This window comes from Crotalus tigris, unplaced genomic scaffold (genome assembly GCF_016545835.1).
Source record: "Crotalus tigris isolate CLP2741 ecotype Arizona unplaced genomic scaffold, ASM1654583v1 scf7180000019583.1695794, whole genome shotgun sequence".
NCBI lineage: Eukaryota > Metazoa > Chordata > Lepidosauria > Squamata > Viperidae > Crotalus > Crotalus tigris.
Window position 1 is genome coordinate 4,071 of NW_024097605.1, and position 23,101 is coordinate 27,171.

The window sequence follows — 23,101 nt, forward strand, 5'->3', positions numbered from 1 at the left end:
ATTGTATTCAGGGCCCTATAATCCACGCATAAACGTACGGAGCCATCCTTCTTCTCTCTAAAAAGGACCGGGGCAGCCACTTTAGGCTTGGCTGGCTCAATGAAACCTCTCTCTAGGTTTTTTTTTATAAATCTTTCCATTTCATCCTTCTCCTTTGGGCTCATGGAGTATAATCTGGGCTTCGGGAGTTTTGCCCCAGGCTTGAATTCAATGGTACAGTCTGTGGGTCGGTGGGGGGGAAGCTCATTCGCCCTCTCCTCACTAAAGACTTCAGCAAGGTCCCTATATTCCTCTGGTATTTCTGTTAATCTTTTTTCCTCTCCTATGGATGCTTTTTATATTCTTGATTCTGGTAGCCTCTCTTGGGGTTTTAAGTCCATAGGGTCCCCCTTCGGGAATTTGATTTCTGTCGTCCTCCAATTTACCCAGGGGTTCCATTTTTTCAACCATTCCATCCCTAGAATCATTGGGCATTCCATACCTGGGTCACCACAAACGTTAAGTCCTCTTCATGGTTGCCCAGGGAGAGATGTATTGGCAAAGTGGCTAGGGTAGCTGGCACCCCCCCTGCTATGGATCCATCTAGCTGGCCAAATGAGATTGGTTGTTCCAGTCTCATGGATGGGATGCCCAGATTCCCCACTAGTGTTGGGCTAATGAGGCAGCGGGTACAGCCAGAGTCTATTAAGGCTTTCACCTTCACAGCTTCGGGCATGGGGGGGATTAATATAGTCACTGTTTTGAAGATGGGTGTGATGCATCCACTTACCAGGGGTTCGCCTTCCGAGCTGTCATCTGAGGCATCCACCGACCCTGTGGTGTAGGCTGGAATTCTTTCTCCTTGGTGAGTAGAGGTGGGGGTTTCTGCAATTTCCATCATTCTCATGGCCGTTTCTTTTGGCTTAGCTGAAGACTTTCCGGATTTGTTGATTGGGGATCTGTCTGGGTTGTGCTGGGGGGCCTTTGAGCGGCATTCTACAGCTCGATGCCTTTCTCTTCCACACTTGAAACACCCCACTTGCTTCTTGGCTGTAGCCGATGATTTCCCCGGTTCGTGCGTCAGCTCAGGCGGGGGGAGGCTCCAGTGTTTTCCTCGGCGGTGCCTCTTCAATATGTCGATCTCTGCTTCCTCTGCCAAGACGTACCATGCCTCAAGTCGATGTGGGTCCCCTCGGGGCAGGCAAGCATCATATAGATCATAGTTTAGTCCGTCTTTGAAATGGCAAAGGAGGATGTCTTCTGGCCAATTCAGTTTGCTGGCAATGGCCCGGAATTCTTGGTTATATTCAGCCACCGGGCGTTTGCCTTGCCTCATCGTTTTTATCCTTTCACGGGCTTTGCGATCAGCCAGGGGGTCTTCAAATCGTCTTCTCAAAGAGGACATGAAACGGTTGAAGTTACTTGAGTTCTGGGGCATTGGAGTCATGCACGTTCACCACCCAATCTGCAGCCGGTCCATCCAGGGCAGATTGCACGATCCGGATGCGGGCTTTGTCGCTGGGAATATCCTGCCCATATTCCTCCATGTAGCTGAGTACTTGGGTTAGGAAAAACCCCAAGAGTGTTGGCTCCCCTTTGAATTTCACCTCCAACGGTGGACGTCTTGGAATGGATCGGTGCCTCTGTTGTTGGTGGTAATGTCTTCCGTCCAGGTTGCCATCTGTGGTCCGGTAGGGGGTGGGGGCTACTGGATCAGTAGCTGTCCCCGGGGTTGCAGGTTCCACGTCCCCCTCGGTGTTTCTCCCTTTGCGGCTCCAGGAGCTGGGGCGGCCGTAGGGCTCAGGATTCTCCTCTTCTAGGGATCTGAGAGTTCTCTTCATCAGGTCAATAGCTTTCTCTAGGATCCAGTCTGAGTACGGTGCCCAGCTTCCTCCCTCGTCACTTGCGTGCAGGGATTTCTCCATCTCCTGCTTCCATTCTGGTTGCTTGGTCCCCCGTCTCAGGGTCACCTTTCTTGATTCCTTTCCCCACTCACTTTTCTTTCCAACGCCCATCGACCAGCGAGGCTTGTGGTCCTGTGTCTACACCACTTCTTCTCCTGAGGAATCTGGCCTCTCGGATTCCAACATCTGGCAAGGTTCCAACTGGGTCAGCGGCTCTCTTTCCAGGGAGTTTTCCCCCTCTCTTGCTCCATTGTCTGACATGGTAAAATTTTTGCAAAATCCCCCAGCAAGGGTCTCCCTTCCAGGTGGATTAATTTTGCAAGTCCTGTCTAATGTAAGGACCCACCCCACTTTGCATCTTAAGACAGAACTCTTGGAATAATTCTTCCAACAGGAATCCTTTATTAAGAAGAAGTGGTTGCAGGCGTGCTAGACAGGACTTGGGGTCCAAGCCCTCCCATTCAAGGTTTTAAGGGGTTCCCCAGTAGTCCCACCCAATCACCCCCCCTTCCAGTGATAGTTTCAAGTATCACAATTCCACCCCCTTTTTTCTTTCTTCCGTCTGGATGGAGACTTCAGATAAACTACATGAAAGGCAAATAACCTTCTTTGTTATGGTAAGGTTCTTTGGTGCTAACGCTTTGAGGTTACAATAAACACACATTCAGCATTCAGCTCCTTAGAAGGATACTGAAGGAAGTGAGGGCCATAAAGCCCCTTTGTTCTCCCCCTTCTCTCCCTCTTATGGCAGAATCCAGAGAAGGCAGAATTGGGAGTTTCTATATTTGATAATTAAAGATGAAATATAATTGGATTCTGACATCCGGTGAAGCTGGAAGTGCATAACGTTTTGGTCTATGTGGCATCTGTCTATTTGGACAGGCCAAGAGCTGAAGACTTTCTAGCCAGATCAGTTCTGTTATCTGTGTGGCAAGGTTGGGCCACTTTACTTGGTTGACAAAGTTCTTATTTGTTGGCACATGTTGCCATTGTTCAGGGCTTAAGGATGTTTCAATCCTTTTCTCTCTGTTGCTTACAGGGATGTAGAAGTGTCCACTTTGTTTGCAGATGTAGCTTGACATCACCTTGCTGTCTGCGTAGAAGGTGGTGGACTGTAGTTCAAGGCACAACGTCTTTGCTGTCAAGTTGGTCAGCTTTACAGCCAAAGTGGTGCCATATAGCTGTACCCTTGGTACGGTGTGGCCTTGTTGCATTGTTAGTCTTGCTTTTCCAAAGAAGACACTGAGTAATTATATTTTATATTACATTACATTATAATATTTAGTATAGTATAGTATAGTATAGTATATTATTACTGTCATATTTATATTGTGTTTTTTCATGAAAGCATCAAGGTAATGTGCAACAGATATAAATAAAACCATCCCCCAAATTTTAAAGTAGTATTTAAACCATTAAAACAAAATCAATGCATGCTATATAATATTGTCAACTATACTTTTTATAAAATAAGCATTTTCTTTTTTGATTTTGGCTACCAGTTTTAGTAAAGCATTACAACACTTAAGACTTGGATCTTTAGTACTGTCACTAACATTATTTACAACATAAAAACTAGTATAGTTGTTTGTATAAATGTCATAAAATCTTGTCTAGCATTTTGATAAACATATTTAATAAAAAATGTTCTCCTACCACATCCAGCTTTGCCCAAGCCTCATAATCATAAGATTTTATCTTGTTTTTTTTGTTTTCCTCACTTGTTTGTTTTGAGACTGTTTTAACTTTGCTCTTCTTTTTTTTGTAAGCTTCATTCCGAATAGGGGGTAAATCCTAATAACAAAAAATATAGCAGTATACTTTCAAAAAACTTTTGACAATTAATATATGACATCCATTTATAAAACAATGTAAAATCAATGCTAGCTTTTTTCTAGAAGACAAGGGTCCAAAATATTAGCCACTGGAAATTGGTTCTCCATGGGAAAAACCATAAAGAATTCCGAACACTTCAGCAAAAATCCCAAACCAATGATTCAATACAAAATGGTAGAACTAAAAGGCAATTCCACTTTCTTAAATTGAACATTGACAATTTGTCCTAACAGAAGAGGTTTGCTCCTCACATTTTAACAATGTGGTAGAAATACTCTAGACAGGTAGAAATAGTAGAAATACTCTAGACTAGCTAAAGGACTCATCTAAGATGTGGAGACAAACTTTTGAATTTAAAATATCCTGTTCCACCCTCCCTAGTATTGTTTGATTTTCTTCACTGCAGAGACAGCGAGGAAAAATTGTAGCAATTTCTACAGCATTTTAAAAGGAATACATTTTTTATTTTATGACATTCTATTTAGATCTATATCAAGAAAGTCCATCTGTCCTTTACCCCTAGTCTCTGGCACACAGGCAATATAACTGAAGCCTATATACATGTTTCCCTGAATGTAAGCCCCCCCCCAGAAAATAAGCCCCAGCTTGATTTTCGGGGGTGGGCCTAATATAAGCCCCCTCGAAAGCCCTAGTTTGGGGGTGAGGGTGGGGGTAGGGGGGTGAAGCTGCTCCACGTGCTTCACACCCACTCACCTTACTGGTAGGACCGCCACAGCCAGGCCTCCTATGCCCCGACACTTGTCAAGCCATGTGGCTTGTCATGCCAGTGCCACTGCTTGCGGCTGGAGGTTGCACAGTGCTTCAGGCTGTTGCTGTCGCTCACGGCAAGCTGAGCAGCTCTTCGGGCCATTGCCATTGCTCACAGCACCACATGGCACTTCGGGCCCTTTCCGCTGCTCACAGGAAGAAGCCGAGCAGCTCTTCATGCCACTGCCATGCCACATGGTGCTTCGGGCCATTTCTGCTGTGAGAGATGACAATGGCCCGAAGAACTGCTGGGCTGAGCAGCGGAAATGGCCCAAAGAGCCACGTGGTGTCCTGCTGCGAGTGACGGCAATGGCCCAAAGAGCCGCTCAGCTTGCCATGAGCAGCAGAAATGACCCAAAGCCACCTCCTGCCACAAGCGGCGGCACTGGCGTGACGAGCCACACAGCGTGATAAGTGTCGGGGCATGGGAGCCCTGGTTGAGGCAGTCCTACGGTAAGGTAAGCAGGTGCAGGGCGCATGGGGCTTCACACTCCCTACCCATTAGAGTAGCAATGGCGCAATGCGCCACATGGCATCCAGCCGCAATTGGTGGCAAGTGGCTGCTGAAGAAGTCAAACAGTGACACAACAGGTGTTGGGGTGTGGGAGGCCTGGCTGTGGTAGTCCTAAGGTAAGATACCCCCCCCCAAATAAGACCCAGTGCCTCTTTTGGAGGCAAAAAAAGTATAAGACCAGGTCTTATTTTCGGGGAAACACGGTAGGTGATTTATATGTAATTCTATTTAAAATCAAATGATCTAGTTAACAAACTATATTTCAAGATGTCTTTATTCATTCCATTATCAAATCACCAGTCTTACTTTTTTGGCAGTGTCACTCTGATGCCTTAAATCATGATCTTTTTCTTTAATATCCTTCTCCCATGATTCCAAATCTTTCACAAAATCTTGAAGTTCCTCAGCATTTTGTCGTATTTGCAACTGTAACTCAATTGCTTTATTTGGTGAACTCATCTGATGAAAGAATGCATTGGAAAACAGACATAAGATGCATTCTATAAGAATCACAAACAAATTTCAGCTTTAAAAAAGAAAAATAAACATATTTTTTGGCACAATATTATGCAAATCACATGTTCTTACTGTGGAAAAATCAGCCTACCAGTGATTATTACAATACTTCAGGTGTAAAAATAACACAAGCAAACTGAAATCATCCAGGTTCAAAGCCTTTTTCAAAAATAGCTGTCCTATTGCATTTTCCCTTTGGATGAATTAAATCTGCTGTAAGAGAATATCTTAGCATCTTATAAAGAACCCTGGTACAGAAACTCATGTCCTGCCAACCTAACTTGGCCTTGTCAAAGTTCTGCAAAGTTTCTCTGACAACTGTCCTATCACAGCTAATCAGGTTTCTAGTTCACCTGAAAATAAATCAGCCCCCCAAGTGGGAATCAAACCAGAAGCACAAATGCTGCCCATGCAAGCATTTTTTTAACTGATATGGAACAACCCACTTTTTAACTTTTCACTCAGATGGGAAATAATTAGAACAAATCATGGGCACAACTTATTTTTATATACAAGTTAGATTGATATAAGGATGCCTTGTTTCTGTACATATCCATTCATATTCTGTGGCCTCAATGATTACCGTCCAGTTGCACTGACATCCACCATCATGAAATGCTTTGAGAAGCTGTTAAAGGACATTATTGTATTTAGCCTCCTGCCAGAATTTGACCTGCTTCAGTTTGCCTACCGACCAAATAGCTCTACGGAGGATGCTATTTCTTCCGTTCTCCATCTGAGCTTGAAGCACTTCGAGAAAAGAAATACTCATGTACGTTTGTTGTTTGTCGACTTCAGTTTGGCGTTTAACACAATCATTCCCCAACATCTAGTAGACAAACTGGGCCTTTTAGGATTAAACACTCCTTTGTGCAACTGGATTCCCGATTTTCTTACCAACCAGGCCCCAATATGTGCGAGTTGGAACAAATACCTCTAATACCATTTTCTTGAGCACAGGAGGGTTCTCCTCAGGGCTGCGTCTTAAGTCCGCTGCTGTTCACCCTGTTGACCCATGACTGTTGTGTTAGGTTTGCCACCAACCATATTGTGCAGTTCGCAGATGATACAACAGTAGTGTATCTTATTCAGGATGACAAGGTGGAAGCTTACCGCAAGGAGGTTGAGGGGCTGGTGAACTGGTGTAAGGAAAACAGCCTAGTTTTAAATACCGGAAAAACCAAAGAGACCATTGTTGCTTTCAGAAAAGGCAGGCACAGTCACACTTCTCTGTGCATTAATGATTCACCTGTGGAGATGGTTACCAGCATCAGATTCCTGGGTGTGCAGCTAACGAGTAGGCTGACTTGGTCGCTCAACAGTGAGAAACTGGCAAAGTGGGCATAGCAGCACCTGCATTTTCTGCATCGCATGAGAAAAGCACATCTTCCTTCCCCTGTCCTGACTACTTTCTACATGGGGACGATCAAGAGCATCCTGTCATACAGCATCACAGTCTGGTTTGGAAGCATCACTGCTTCAGACAGTAAGACGGTACAGAGAGTGGTGAGAATGGCCGAAAAGATCATTGGCAGTTCCCTCCCTCCCATCCAGGACATAACACAGAAGCGTTGCTTGAGCAGGGTCTATAAGATTATCTGGGACACTACACATCCTCTTCACGACCTGTTTTCCTTGTTACTTTCTGGGAGGAGGCTTCGTGGTATTCGTAGCAGAACATCCAGATTCAGCCATAGTTTCATTCCATACAGCATTAACCTTCCTCCTTCCATTATATATTCAAGATGGACAGTATTTAATACTTATTTGCTACTTATATGTAGGGGTGTGAGTCTATACATATGTTATTCATAGTATGTTTAGGTGTGTCATGTATGTGTTTCACTTTGAGAGCAGGCAACTAAATTTCATTTTTGATATGTACTGTTGTGCCCACAGTAAAAAAATGACAATAAAGATTATCTTATCTCATCTCATCTCATCAAGCCCACCACTTTGGCGGGACTTTCCTTTTTAAAGGATAGGTTAAAAAAAAGAGATGTGTATGATGGGCATAAAGGAGGGGAGGGCGAAGCGGGGAAGCTCCTGATACATTACAGTATTCCCACAGTGCAAAAGAATCCTCCTTGATGCGTCCTGTGAATGCTGAACATCACCCTCCAAAAATAACTTTTCCGATTGGGTCGGAAAGGCAAACAAGCCTCGCAGTTCCCGGTTTTTCATAAACACCCAGGAAAGAAGCCATTAGCCCAACCTCAATGCGCTTTGCTTCCTCAACCCCCACCCCCAGCCCGGCAACAGTAGCGGAACGGCCCCAACCTCTGCGAGTGCAAATACCTCTCATTCTTTTGCTGTTTCGAAGCCCGTCTTGCTTTCCTTTCCCAAAACACCCAGAGCGCCAAGCGAAGGGAGATGCGTCGCCGAGGCAGCCTTTCTAGAAGAAAAGACTTCCAACTTCTATGGTCTAAGTTAGGTAGAAAGAGAGAGTGAGAAAGAGCGTCCACAGTTCCTCCCCCCCCCCCATCTCTCCGCATGCGCGTTCTGGTGCATTGGGTATCGTGTGGTTTACATCTGTCTATATAGAACGCCTATGACTGTCGCATTTCTATTACCCGGCTTCATATATACAAAAGCTGGAAAGTTGCCGAGCCAAGAGAATTATAATTTATTTGTCTATATACGATTTGGAAAAGAGGCATAAAGGAACAGCTCTATGAACCCCATCTCATTTTAGCTTACTTACGATGAATCACCCCAAGCAGGCAGCAGGAAACGCGTGGCGTACCTCTATGATTTCAGCGGAAGATGGTATTTGCCTGGGCTCGATGCAGTGGCCGATGAGGCCATGTGAACAGAGATCTCCGTTTGCTCCGTCGCCTGAGGTCATATGAACTATGACATCTGAGCAGAGTTCGCAACCGAAGAGTCGCGGCTTTGGCGAGGAACAGGAGGAGGACTTTGGCTACGGTCGGTTTCCCGATCGAACTCTTGGCCAGGGGAAGAAGCCCGCGTTGAAGGGAAAAATAATCTCCAGCTTGTTTGGTTCCCAGTATAGGTGCCAGTCGATGCTGAAGGTTGCTCTAGACAGTAAGTTCCCCCGCCTCGGCACTCTGGTCGTGAGAATGTATTTTTTTAGTGAGGAAGGATGATGTAACGGCTTCAGAGAAATAACTCTAGGTGTTAATATGCACCCCGTCAAACACATGATCCTTAACATCTTTCCTTAAAGTTTACTGCGTGGTAAGTTGTAATTCTAACCTTGAAAATATATTGCCCCATCTTAAGTAACTCCAATATAGTGACCAACCAAAATGCCATGAAACTATATTTGTATAGTTATAGAAATATGTATACATTTACACACACTTTCCCATTTGACAGAATTCTTCAAAAGGCAAAACGGGGAAGAAAAAATTGAGAAAAGATGGAAAGATCCATAATTTTACAGCATGTATTTCAATCATGATGTGGGAAGTCAGCCCCCCCCCCCAGAGAATGAAATATTAAAAGGACAGAAAAATATATTTCCTCAAAAGGATTTTAAAAGCAGAAACCAACCCTACCCCGAAGTCTCTCTGTCCCAAGCAGAAGCCAGCTCTGTATAAATGCAGATGTAAACCATCAGGAAAGTTGGAGCTAGAAGCTTAGGAAGACAAAGACACGTAAAATATGCATATCCCACCCAAACTCTAAGAATCATTAGCCCCAGCACCAGGGAAGCAGAACATAACTCTTGAGACATAATAGGATTAACCCACCACCATTAAGAATACCAGAAAGGCACATCCAGACTCAGGTCAGAATACTGTGACACAGGAAATACAAAGCCTGAAACAGTAACAAGAAACTACTTCAAACAAAAGGCTCCAGAGGATATAAAAAACCACTATCCACATGTGCTCAGCCCTCTTTTCTCTCCTCTTTCCTGCCAGAACCATCTTTCGGTCTGGCTCTTCAATAAACTGCAACCTTCTTTCTAAAGCAGTCATCATGTTGTTTATCCCCGGCTTGGACTGGACCATGATGAAGACTTTTCCTTCAACAATGAGATCTGCAGAGTTCCAAAATAGAAGTTGAGAACTTAATGCAGAATTAGAATAGAATAGAATAACAGAGTTGGAAGTGACTTGGAGGTCTTCTAGTCCAACCCCCAGCTCAGGCAGGAAATCCTAAACCATTTCAGACAAATGGTTGTCCAATCTCTTCTTAAAAACTTCCAGTGTTGGAGCATTCACAACTTCTGGAGGCAGGTTGTTCCACTGATTAATTGTTCTCTCAGGAAATTTCTCCTTAATTCTAGGTTGCATCTCTCCTTGATTAGTTTCCATTCATTGTTTCTTGTCCTGTCTTCAGGTGCTTTGGAGCAGGGGTCCCCAACTCTTGGTCCATGGACCGGTACCAGGCCGCAGCATGCCAGCAACTAGTCCGCACAAAAAAGCAAAACCCCATCCGTGGGATGCAGACAGCACACAACCCCCCCCCCCTCCAGTCCATGGAAAAACCTCTGTCCACGGAACCATTCTCTGGTGCCTAAAAGGTTGGGGGCCTCTGCTTTGGAGAATAGCTTGACTCCCTCTTTTTTGTGGCAATCCCTGAGATATTGGAACATTGCTATCATGTCACCCCTCGTCCTTCTCTTCAGTTCCAGCAGCCATTCTTTATCCTTTAGCCTCCAGTCCCCTGATCATCTTTGTTGTTCTTCTCTGCACTCTTTCTAGAGTCTCAACATCTTTTTTACATTGTGGTGACCAAAACTAGATGCAGTATTCCAAGTGTGGCCTTACCAAGGCATTATAAAGTGGTATTAACACTTCATGTGATGTTGATTCTATCCCTTTGTTAATGCAGCCCAGCATACTGCTGGCTCATATTTTAAGTGATTGTTCACTAGGACTCCAAGATCTCTCTCACAGTTACTACTATTAAGTGAGGTGCCACCTACACTGTACCTGTGCATTTAGTTTTTCTTGCCTATATATAGAACTTTACTTTTTTCAACATTGAATTTCAACATTAAATTTCATTTGTTTAGATAGCGCCCAATGTTCAAGTCTGCCAAGATCGTTCTGTATCTTAAGCCTATTTTCTGGAGTGTTGGGTATTCCTGTCAGCTTGGTGTCATCTGTAAATTAGATGAGTTCCCCATCTATCACCTCATCCAAATCATTGATGAAAATATTGAAGTATACTAGGTATAAAACAGAGCCTTGGGCTACCCCACTGCATATTTCCCTCCACATAGATGCAGTTTCATTGAGGACTATATGTTGAGTGTAGTTATGAATTTATCTGGTGGTAATGCTTCTAACCCACATCTTTCTATCTTATCAAGTAGGCTGTGGTCTACATTAGCAAATGCCTTACTGAAGTCCAAGTAAGTTATATCCACAGCATTCCTTTGGTCCACAAATTTTGTCACCTTGTCAAAGAATGCAATAAGATTTGACTTGCATGATCTGTTTTTGACAAACCCATGTTGGCTTTTGGCTTTGACTTTGTTTGCCTCTAGGTGTTCACTGATTTGTTGCTTGATTATCTTTTCCAGAATCTTCCCAGGTATTGAGGTCAGGCTGATAGGTCTGTAGTTTTCTGGATCTATTTTTTTTCCCTTTTTTGAAGATGGGAGCTACATTAGCAATGGAGATAGCAGTCACCTTTGTCTTGTATATTTTTTTATAGTAACATTCTCTGTAAAATCCCCATTTACAATTACTTTGGCTATTTATCTAAAATATATTTTTTGATTATATTTATATTTTTTTCTCCAAAGTCCATCCAGTTTAATTGTTATAACATAAATTGCCAATTTATGTTATCAGAGGCTTTCTGTGCATCTAGTAAAATTAGTGCCATTTGTTTCCCTGGATGCATTTCATAATATTCCAGTGTATCCAAAATAATTCTTAAATTATTTTTTATTTGCGTCTTTGGTAAAAATCCATTTTGATCTGGATGGATAAATTCAATCAAAAATCTCTCTTATTGAAAGAAAAAAAATATAATCCACGTTTAGTAGTGATATTGGTCTGTAGTTCTTTATCTCAGTCAGATCTAAGTCTTCTTTTGGAATTAAGGTAATATTAGCTTCTGTCCAGGTATTTGATAGTTTGGCCTCTGATAGTACCTCATTACAGACTTCTTTCATTGATAGGCTTAATATGTCTTGTAGACATTTATAAACTCTGCTGGTAGCCCATCTGCTCCTGGAGTCATCTCATTTTTTTGTCTTTTTATAGTCTTCATCAATTCCATCAGTTATTTTTTCATTTAACATATTTTTAAAATCTTCAGGTATTTTTGATAATTTGGCTTTTTCATATATTGAATTATTTTTTCTTTAGCAATTTCTTCTGTGTCATATAATTTTTCATAAAATTCTTTAACTATTTTTTTATTGTTTCATTTTGAAATTGTAAATATCCTTTCCCATCTTGTAGTTTATTTATCAATTTCTTCTCCTTTTCTTTTTTCAATTTATAGGCTAATCATCTACCTGCTTTATTAGCATTTTCAAAAAAGTTTTGTTTTGCCCTTTTAATTTGTTGGGCCATTTCTTCTGCTTCTGTTAAGTTTAGTTTATGTTTTATTATCTCCATTTGCTTTTTAAATTTTTTCTTTTGTCGGTCTGCTTGTAATTCTAATTCCAGTTTTTAAAATTTTCCTTTAACTTTGTATGTTGTTGTTTTTTTCCTTATTTTTTGCCATATAAGTTATAGCTAAGCCTCTGAAGTATGCTTTGGCTGTATCCCACACATTTGAAGCAATGTGTCTTCTTTCTTATTTTCTTTAAAAAAAGAATTCCATTTCCTTTGCCGCTATTTGTATAAATTCTTTCTCTTTTAATAAAGCTTGATTCAATGACCATCTAAATTTTTTCTTTATTCCTTTCCAAGTCATCTTTATTGGATTATGATCTGCCCATATATTGGTTTCTATCTCAATCTCATGTATATTCATTCTTAGCTCAGAGGATAACCATATCATATCAATTCTGGACCATGATTTGTGCTTATTCGAATAAAATGTATGCAGGGATTTTTTTTGGATTTTTTTCTCTCCACATATCCTGTATACAGATTTCTTCTGCCATCTTGAGAAAAGTTTTAGGTCCGTGGTGGCAAACGTATGGCACGCGTGCCACCGGTGGCACGCAGAGCCCTTTATGTGGGCACGCGCACCATTGCCCCAGAGGGATGCACGTGTTTGGACTTTGGGAAGGCGAACAAGGGAAGCAGCAGGAGTTTGGACTTTGGAGAAATGGTGAGAGAAGGGTGAATGAGTGAAGCAGAAAGAGCTTGGAGGAAACGGGGGGAGTGTGAATGAATGGAGCAGAATGAGCTTGGAAGAAATGGGAGAAGCGTGAATGAATGGAGCAGAAAGAGCTTGGAGGAAATGGGGGGAAGTGTGAATGAACAGAGCAGAAAGAGCTTGGAGAAAACGGGAGAAGTGAATGAACGGAGCAGAAAGAGCTTGGAGGAAACGGGGAGAAGTGTAAATGAGTGGAGCAGAAAGTTGGAGGAAACGGGGAGAAGTGTGAATGAACGGAGCAGAAAGTGCTTGGAGGAAACGGGGAAGTATGAATTAGCGGAGCAGAAAGAGCTTGGAGGAAACGGGAAGTGTGAATTAACAGAGCAGAAAGAGCTTGGAGGAAAGGGGGGGGCGAATTGTGAATGAACGAAGCAGAAAGAGTTTGGAGGAAACGGGGAGAAGTGTGAATGAATGGAGCAGAAAGAGCTTGAAATGGGGGAGAAGTGTGAATGAACAGAGCAGAAAGTAATTAATATAATAATAGATAGCAATAGCAATAGTAAGTATGATTATAATAAACAATATTAATTAATCAGTCTCTAACCGTGGTGGCGAACTTATGGCATGCTTGCCACCGGTGACACGCAAAGTCCTTTCTGTGGGCACGCACGGCATTGCCCCAGAGGGATGCGGGGCGGGGCTGTTCACCTGACTAGTGGGAGCTGGAGATGACAGGGAAACCAAATCCAGCAGTGTTCTCTCTTTCTCTGCTATTGCCTCTGCTATCTATTATTATATTAATTACTTTCTGCTCCCATTCATTCACACTTCTCCCCCGTTTCCTCCAATCTCTTTCTGCTCCATTCATTCACACTTCTCCCCCGTTTCCTCCAATCTCTTTCTGCTCCATTCATTCACACTTCTCCCCATTTCCTCCAAGCTTTTCTGCTCCCTTCATTCACACCCCCCCCTTTCCTCCAACTCTTTCTGCTCCCTTCATTCACACTTCCCCCGTTTCCCCCAAGCTCTTTCTGCTCTGCTCATTCTCTCTTTCTCTCTCTGCAGGGCTAGTGAGGAAAGTAGTATGCACATGTTTGGACTTTGGAGAAATGGCAAGAGAAGTGTGAATGAGTGAAGCAGAAAGAGCTTGGAGGAAACGGGGGAAGTGTGAATGAGCAGAGCAGAAAGAGCTTAGAAATATATTAATCTTTTCTGCTGGAAGATCAGTACTACCACATAGTGATGGGACATGGGCAGCCCAAGAACCAAACAGGAATAGTAAATTCAAGAGAAGGTGCTTGCCAAGATTCCCAAGACCAGCAAAGGGATCAGTGTCCCATTACCTTGCACACACTGTTTAAAAAACCAGATGCCACTTAAGCTGGCCTTATATGTACAAGTTTATGCATATTGTTATTTACTTTATTGCAGAACAGGAAAGAATGATTGGGCCTGTACTGAAGGACCAATGGAGATGGATTTTTTTAAAATTTAAAATTAATATCCATCTCCATTGGTCCTACGGTACAGGCCAAATTAAATTCAATACAAATGAATTATCAATAAATAAAGCACAGTAGCTTCTTATGATGAATCTACATTCTAATTTCCTATTCATTCAATTAATCCAACTTTCATATTTGCATCATTACACTTGGAGATGGAAAAGATGAATTTCTATACAGATGAGCATTTGGACTCCTCTCTCTCTCTCTCTCTCTCTCTCTCTCTCTCTCTCTCTCTCTCTCTCTCATCTTTTGCAACCTGCTGCTTACTTTGGATTGGTTTCCCTATGTGTCTAGAAAATCAGTACAGGTCCTGAAATCCAGTATTTATTTAATGAATTAATTTTATTTTTATTTATATCTCACCTATACTATTTTTACAAATAGCTCAAGGCAACGAACATATCCAACATACCTTTCTCCTCCTATTTTCCTCAACACACCTGGGAAGTGGATTGGGCTGAGAGAGAATGACTGGCCCAAAATCACCCAGCTATTTAATCCTCTATCACAGAGTCTTTTCTGTGGACATGCACGGCATGAACAGGGCGAGCGAGGGAAGTAGCACACACGTGTTTGGACTTTAGAGAAAGGGGGAGAAAGAGAGAGAGGAGAGAGAGGAAGGAGGGGACGGAGGGAGCAAGGGAAGGAGGAAGGAGATGGGAATGAAAAGGAGGGAGGCAGGAGAGGGAGGGAGGGAGAAAGGAAGGAAGGAGGGAGGGAGGGAGATTAGAATGAGAGGGAGGGAGGGCCTGAGGGAAGTCCTGCCTTAGCACTTGGCCACCAGCAGCCCTGTGGCCCTTTTGCCATCCCCTGGTGGTCTCCCATCCTATTAATGAGGATGCTTTGGTTACAAAGCCAGGTCTCCTCGCATGGAGAGGGAGTGGGCCTCCTTTTGACCCACGCACTTTGCCCTCCTGTACCCACCACGAGCAGCCTGGCCAAGGAGAGCGAGCACAGAAGCAGTATCCTTGAGGAGGAGGTAAACGCAGATGGGCACCCCCTCAGGGAAGTGCAGCTAGGGTAGGCAGGGCTGTGGGGTCCTGGTGCCGTGGGAGCTCAAGGGCCAGGCTGGGTGCTTGACCTCCGCTGCCCAGGACTCCAGGCAGTCCATGCCACAGTCTAGAGATCTCCTGCTTTGCCTGAGGCTCAGTGAAGCTCCTCCAGTGGACCATGCCCGGCGCTCACCCCAGTCCCAACCCCCCCTCCACGGAGACCCTCAGATTTGCCCCAGTCCTGCCCAGGCCCACACAAGTAACCCCTGACGTGAGTGACATCGAGCTGGCCACATCCACCCAGTAGGCCACGCCCATGCCAGCCACACCTACCAGTGGGCCATCCCATCCGGCACCGACAATAATTTCGCTGCTTTTATAGTCTAGCTTTCTATCTACAATCGCATTAAAATCTCCTACTAAGAAATGTTTTGATATTTTTAAATCAAGTCAATTTAAATCATGATTTAAATCACTAGTAAAAAAGCTTGATTTGAATCAACTCGATTTAAATCATAATTTTTAAAGAGCAACTGTCATCTCTGTCCCGCAGCGGCTCCTCCTCTACTGTTGACTCACCAACAGTCCCATTCAATTTAATGGGATGGCTGGTAATGCGGCAGTGACACAACAACGTGAGGGACTTGGTGGGCCGTAGGTGAGTGGATGCCTGCTAACAGGCACTGCCATGATGGATCTGAAATGACAGGTGCTCTTTAAATGTAAGGACTCATTCTTGCTGGTAGTTAGAATCTTTAATATTATTTGCAAACAAAATGAAGGTTTCCTATTTAGAATAATAAGCTGTCAGGTTAGTAAAACAGTGATATCAGAACTGATTTTAGGTTAATAGGTTAATCACACATAATTGGAAAACTACTCAAATTCTTTTATTTAACTAAAACACTTAGAGCCTGGTACAGATGCATTTCTCTTCAAAGAATCATACAGTTTGTAATGTACATAGATTTGCAAAACAATGAGATAAAGGAGTATTCCTGAACTTTGTTTTATGATTTATCTCATGGTTACTGTGAAATTGTGTGAATGCATCAATGCAGTGCATGTTATCTCAGCTTGCAGAGCTTGGATTTATTGAGTTTACCAAAAATGTAAATATTGCAGAATATACAGCCTCATGCTATATAACTAAACTCCATTTCATGCTGAATAAATGAAATTATTAATGTATCTTAAATAGAAAACTATATTTAGATAGATTTTTATTCCAAAAGCATTTTATTAAAATAAATTTGATAAAAATAAAAAAATCTGATTTAAATAAAAAAAATCTGATTTAAATTAAAAAAAATCTGATTTTTTAATTTTTTTTTTAAATCATCGATTATCCACCCTGCTTATATTTAGGTTTTATTGTCCTAGTTGTTCTTGCCTGTCTCTGGTCTCTTACCTTCGCCCCTTCTTCTTGGTCTATATTTTCTATTTCTTCTTCCTCTCTTCGTGCAGCTACCTCTTCTGGTGCTACCTGTTTTCTACTGAAGGGATTTTATTGTGCTTATGATTTTATTATGCTTAAGCTTGATATTAGTAGTATTGATGTTAGTAGTGATATTTTGTAATCATTTTATATATAACTTTATTTATGTGCAAGCAGCTTTGTAGGTATCTTATATTGGGAAATTATTTATATAAAAGCAAATGGCAAACCTTTTAGAGATTGAGTAACCAAACCGAAACCCGAAACCCATTTATTTATCGCTGTGTGCTGGGTAGGCATGGCCGACTGGGTGGGCATGGCCTCAGTGGTCACAGTTGACTGGGTGGGTGTGGCCACGGTGGGTGTGGCCACCTTGATGGTGTTTGTGGGGAGGGATACTTATGGGGGCCTGGCAGGGTTGGGGGAGATCCAGGGGGGTCGCTGGCAGGTGGATCGGAGGCTCGACCTGTAGAGTGAGGCAAGGAGAGGCAGGGTGGGTGGGCCAATTGCTGCGGGGCAAGGCAAGGCAAGGCAGGGGCTGGAGCAACTGCTGCCTGACACCATCAGCCCCCCACACACATAGGCCAGCGAGCGCATAGGGGCCACCGGTGTCTGTCAGCAGCCACAGCCTCCTGCATTATGGCAGCCCCATCACCGTGAGCAGAGACGGCCCTGGGATAGCCGGAAAAGAGCCCTCACCTGGTGCGGGTCCTGTCTACAGGGTGGCTCTGACGGTGGTGGCGGCTGCTGTGCTCTGACCGGTCAGCCCTGCAGGGAAGCAGAAGGAGCAGCTGGTGCACGAATCTGCTGCCTTGTCGGACTGCTAGTGAGTAGCCAAGGCGGCTCCAGACCCCTAGCTGCCCCTCCACCTCCTCCTGCTTTCCTGCATGGCTGACCCGTCAGAGCAGCAGCAGAAGCCACCCCCATCAGATCCATCGAATGGATGCACCCAGGCCAGGCAAGGGGTTCCCCCCCATAAATTGGCGAGAAGTAAAACCTCTCTTATTACCGCTTAGTTCACAATCATAATAAAAAAAATCTTTGTTCCCGAGAATTTTTTTTCTAGCAGCCAGGCAGAAGAGCAGAGCCCCGAAGCAAGTGTCCCAGAGCCCTTTCCGCCCGCGTCTTTCTCATTCTCAATTCTCTTGCCTGCGTGTTGTCTGCACCCCACCCCCCAATTAATCTACGATTCGCAGCCCAGGGAGTGAGATTCACCCCCCTGCCTCATGGCCCCGCTCTTCTGCCTGGTGCTGGCAGCTCCATCATCCACAGCGGCCAGAACAAGAGGTGGGGCGCAGCAGCCCATTAATCTTTTTGCTGCATTGGCACCCAGGGGCTTGCTATTTCCCCCCCTCCACCCAAAAATTTAGGTCAAGGTGCAAACCCAGCTCATGTGCCTTTGCTCAGGAGGAGCAACTTATTGCAACTTATTATGGTTGTGAACTAAGCCATAATAAGAGAGGTTTTACTTCTTGCCAATTTATGGGGGGAGAGGAAGCCCTTGCCTGGCCTGGGTGCATCCACTCGACTGATCTGATGGGGGTGGCTTCTGCTGCTGCTCTGACCAGTCAGCCATGCAGGGAAGCAGGAGGAAGTAGAGGGGCACCCGGGGGTCTGGAGCTGCCTCGGCTGCTCACTAGCAGCCCGACAAGGCAGCAGAGTCACGCACCAGCTGCCCCTTCTGCTTCCCTGCAGGGCTGACTGGTCACAGCAGCAGCAGAAGCCACCCCCATCAGTTCCGTCGAGTGAATGCACCCAGGCCAGGCAAAGGCTTTCTTCTGGCTATCCCAGAACGATTTCCACCCACGCCGATGGGGCTCTGTGGCCAGTCCACCATTATGAAGGACAGCCAGCATGCTGCGGCTGCTGACAGACACCGTCAGCCCCCATGCACTCGCTGGCTTCTGTGTGTGGGAGCCGATAGTGTCAGGCAGCAGGTCCTGTCTACAGGGTGACTCTGATGGGGGGCGGCAGCTGCTGCTCTGAGCCCCTTGACTGGCCAACCACACAGAGAAGCAGGAGGAGGCGGAAGCGGTGATCCCTGCATCGCCAAGCCCGGCCGGCCATAGATCTGGAAGCGAAGCTCTGCTGACCATCCTCACGCTGGCGCGGAGGAAAGCAGGATCTGGCATGCGGGCACCCTTTCCTGCTGCTCCCGCACATTGTCCCGCATGCGCCTCTGGGCAGGGAGGGGAGGGTGTCTCACAGCTCACCTTCCCCCGCCACTGCCCCCACCAGCGCAAGGATGGTCGGCACAGCTTTGCTTCCAGATCTGCGGCCGGCCGGGCTAGGCGATGCAGGCATCACTGCCACCGCCTCCTCCTGCTTCTCTGTGTGGTTGACCAGTCAAGGGGCTCAGAGCAGCAGCTGCTGCCCCCATCAGAGCCACCCTGTAGACAGGACCCGCACCAGGTGAGGGCTCCTTTCCGGCTGTCCCGGGGCCTTCTCCGCTCACGCCGATGGGGCTGCACTGTGGAAGGGAGATGCGGCTCTGATTTCACTCACTCTCCTGCCAAAACTGCTCCTTTTATATGTTTTCTCACCCCGCCTAGCTTTTGCAGCTATTCCCGGACTGCACATGCATGGAGAGGGGGAGGGCGAGGAGCCCAGAAATGGTGTGTGTGCCCACAGGCACGGCTCTGCGTGCCACCTGTGGCACGCATGCCATAGGTTTGCCACCACTGCTCTATATAGAGGTGATTGCTTACATAAAAGGAGCAAAATAAAATTCAGTGGTCCAGGAAATAGGGAGGAGGGAAGGTGAGCTAGCCTGGATTGATGTATATGAGTCACCACCTTGGAATTTGTTTTTCTGTACTTTCTTGCTCCTGATATCGAGACTTCAGCCTCTTTGTTCAGAAGGGGTATAAAGGGTGGAAGACATCTTTCCTGGTTGTTGCCTTCATCTTTCTACCAGCCACGAAGAGGGATGAGGTAACCCCTCTCTGTTTTGATCAAAATAAAGTTGTAATTCTTTGCTGAAACCTCAGCTCAGGAGTTTCTTTTGGCTCTTTTAAATTCCTGAGTAGTGCTGGGACAATTGTGAGGCTAAGTGGAAAACCTTACTCTACATTCCTTATCTGTTTGAGGTTCTGAACTTTTTTCTTCAAGAAAAGCTCTCATAGAATTCCATTGCTTTTAAAATGAACTCCAGTCTGTATCTCTTAGAATCCCAGTTGATTAGAATCCCTTCCGGGATCAGCCATCATTCTAAAATTCACTCCTTTTTCAACTAGTTTTTTGGTCAAAAATTTATATTCTTTTCATGAGTCTCCTGTCCTTCTCAGAATCTATTTCAAGACTACAATTTCCTTTTCTTTATACCGCAATGGGTTTTCTCTCACTCGTCTCAATATCTTGTCTCTTATTGATTTTTTCACAAATCTAACATGTACTTCTCTTGGGAGTTTGTTTCTCTTTGCATAACTTGAATTGACTCTAAATATTTGGTCCATCTCTCCTTCCATTTCCTGTTTCACAATTTCCAACGCTTCTGCTAACAGATATATCATCAGATCTGGGAGATCTTCTTCTTTGTCTTCCATTATATTCTGAAATCTTAAAAAATAAGGTGCCTTTTCCATTTCCAGAATTGCCACTGAATCCTTCAAATCTTTATTTGCCTGCATCAGCCTTTGATTTTCTTCTTTTATTTTTTCCATCTTTTGGTCAGTGTCCTCTGATTTATCTTCTATTTTCTGAATTCTTTGTTCATTCTTTGTGATCATTTTCTGAAAATTTTCTAATTGAGAGTTTAATTTATGAATTTGTTCATTTATTTTATCCAAATTGGCTTTTGTCTCATCATGATTTTTCCTTGTGTCTTCTTTATATGAGGTTATCGCCTCTTGGATTAATTGTAATGTGAACTGCATTTCCTTCTGGAAATGGTTGTCTTTTTCTTACTGAAGCATTGATTCAATTGATCTCTGGTAAACAGGGTTGGGAGTACCGGAAGACGGTGCTGAGGATGGTTTCTTGCCAGTTTTAATCAAGCTTGGAACACTCATTTTTTTCCCCACCCTCAAACTCTTCTATCAAGTCTATTATAATCCCCTAAATACCAGCCTTATACAAAACAAGCAATCTTATTATAATCAATATCACAATATAATATTTAAATTCCAATTTATATTTTAAATTGTCCCAAATAGTTCTTGTAGTATTTATTTTTGTAATCCAATAGTCCAGATTATAGGTCCACCACAGAAGAAGGAAAAAAAGTAAAGAGAAGAAAAGCAATTTGTAATCCACCTGTGTCTTTCAGCACCAAGTCCAAAAGTTTTCTATTCAAAAAACCAAAAGTTGTCAATCAGCAGTCTTTATAATCCAAGGTGTCCACCTGCCCCAGTTAGTAATCCATAGAACCTCCCCAAGAGGAGCCAGCTAAAAATCAATTTTCCCTCTGTCTCTAAGTAGTTCTTAAAGCTGAGACTTAATCGATGTTTGTAATCTAGGCAGGCCCACTTCAAAATAGTTTATAGTTTCCACCATGCAGAAAAACAACCTAAAGAATTTTTTTTCCTTTTTCCAGCTGCAGTCTGCAAAAGTGAAAGTTTCCAGGAACATCAAAGAGCCTAATTTGTTATCTGTCTAGCCCAGGGGTCTGCAACCTTAAATACTCAAAGAGCCACTTGGACCTGTTTCCCAGAGAAAAGAAAACACTGGGAGCCACAAAACGTGTGTGCACACGTACGCACACATGCAAGGGGTGGAGAGCTTGATTGAAAGATTTATTTAAAACGAAATAGAGGCTGCTGTGCATGAGTTCTCTCTGTCTCTCTCTTTCCTCTCCCTTTCTCTCTCTTTCCTCTCCCTCTCCCTCTCTCTCTTTCCTCTCCCTCTCCTCTCTCTCTTTCTCTTTCTCTTTCATATCTCTTTTTCCTCTCCCTTTCTCTCCATCTCTCTCCTTTCCCTCTCTCTCTCCCTCTTTCTCTTTTTCTCTCTTCTCTCTCCCTCTCTCTCTCTCCCTCTCTTTCTCTCCCTTGTTCTCTCTCCCTCTCTCTATTTCTCTTTTTCCTTTCTCTTTCTCTCCCTCTCTCTTTTTCTCTCTCTTTCTCTCTCTCCCTCTCTGTCCCTCTCCCTTTCTCTCTGTCTCTTTCCTCTCTCTCTCCCTCCCTCTTTCTCTTTCTCTCTCTTTCCTCTCCCCCCACTCTCCCCCTTTTCTCTCTTTCTCCCTCCCTCTCTCTTTCTCTCTCCCTCCCTCTCCCTCTTGTTCTCTCTCCCCCTCTCTCTTTTCTCTCTTTCTCTTTCCTCTTCCTCTCTCTTTCTCTCTCTCTCCCCTCTCTCTTTTTTTCTCTCTCTTTCTCTCCCTTTCTGTCTCTTTCCTCTCTCTCTCTTTGTCTCTCTCCCCCCTCCCTCTCTCCGATCTTCTGCTCACCTGGCAAGCTGGCTTCAAGCTGTTCTCCAACAAGCTGACACAGATTCTTATTGGGCTGGCTCTCCCCTGCCCTTCCTGCTTCCTGCAGAGACGCAGCCAAGGCAGGAGCCCCACCCAATAAGCTTGTCAGCTCATCGGAGGACAGGGTAAGGCTTTTTTACAGAGAGAGAGGGGGGGGAAGCGCAAGTGCCCCCTCCCTCCCCCCCCTCTCTCTCTCCAAATGGCAGAGGAGGCTGGGAGCTGCAGGAGAAGGCTCAAAGAGCCACATGCAGCTCCAGAATCGCAGGTTGCCGACCTGTGGTCTAGCCACACTTCTCTGTGCATTAATGATTCACCTATGGAGATGGTTACCAGCATCAAATTCCTGGGTGTGCAGTTAACAAGTAGGCTGGCTTGGTCACTCAACAACGAGTCACTGGTGAAGCGGGCATAGTAGCGCCTGCACTTTCTGCGTCACATAAGAAAAGCACATCTTCCTTCCCCTATCCTTACCACTTTCTACAGAGGGACGATCGAGAGCATCCTGTCATATTGCATCACAGTCTGGTTAAAAAAAATCACTGCTTCAGATAGGAAGGCAGTGCAGAGAGTGGTGAGGCTGGCTGAAAAGATTATTGGCAGTTCCCTCCCTTCCATCCAGGACATAGCACATAAGCGTTGCTTGAGCAGGGTTCGTAAGATTGTCTGGGACACCACATAGCCTTCATGACCTGTTTTCCTTGTTACCTGAGAGGAGGCTCCGTGGTATCCAAAGCAGAACATCCAGATTCAGTCACAGTTTTGAATCTGTGAACTCTAAAGCTTCCTCCTTCCATTATGTATTCAAGATGGACAGTGATTAATATTTATATGTTACTTATATGTAAGTGTGTAGGTCTATACATATGTTGTATATAGTATGTTTAAATGTGTGTTATGTATGTGTACACTTTGAGAGCAAGCAATTAAATTTCATTTTTAATGTGTGCCATTGTGCCCACAGTAAAAAAAATAACAATAAAGGTTATCTAATAATCTAATCTATGTCTGGGCTACACACCAAATTCACTTCAGGCAT

The 23,101-nt window shown here is 44.2% G+C and overlaps 1 protein-coding gene and 1 long non-coding RNA gene across 7 annotated transcripts in view; one reads left to right on the forward strand and one right to left on the reverse strand.

The window, feature by feature from the left end:
• Positions 1-3,585: 3,585 nt before the first annotated feature.
• On the reverse strand, positions 3,586-8,362 carry LOC120317282. 3 transcript variants are annotated; one of them, XR_005559201.1, is made up of 4 exons: positions 8,264-8,362; positions 7,816-7,942; positions 5,308-5,460; positions 3,586-3,677 (listed from the first exon to the last, which is right to left on the reverse strand). It is a non-coding gene; the product is annotated as an uncharacterized LOC120317282 (long non-coding RNA). The 3 variants fall into 3 exon arrangements; XR_005559200.1 differs by having other exon boundaries at positions 8,222-8,360; XR_005559199.1 differs by lacking the exon at positions 8,264-8,362 and having other exon boundaries at positions 7,816-7,988.
• The window catches only part of ATP23 (ATP23 metallopeptidase and ATP synthase assembly factor homolog), a 42,943-nt gene continuing 28,165 nt past the window's right edge, over positions 8,324-23,101 (forward strand). Inside the window, exon 1 of one of the 4 annotated variants that reach the window (XM_039363737.1) lies at positions 8,324-8,445. In XM_039363737.1, the coding sequence (XP_039219671.1) occupies positions 8,373-8,445 (73 nt within the window). In that variant the 5' untranslated portion in view covers positions 8,324-8,372. Of the gene's footprint in view, positions 8,566-8,589; positions 8,719-23,101 lie in introns of those variants that run through there. The other 3 variants (XM_039363736.1, XM_039363738.1, XM_039363739.1) reach the window with 3 other exon arrangements.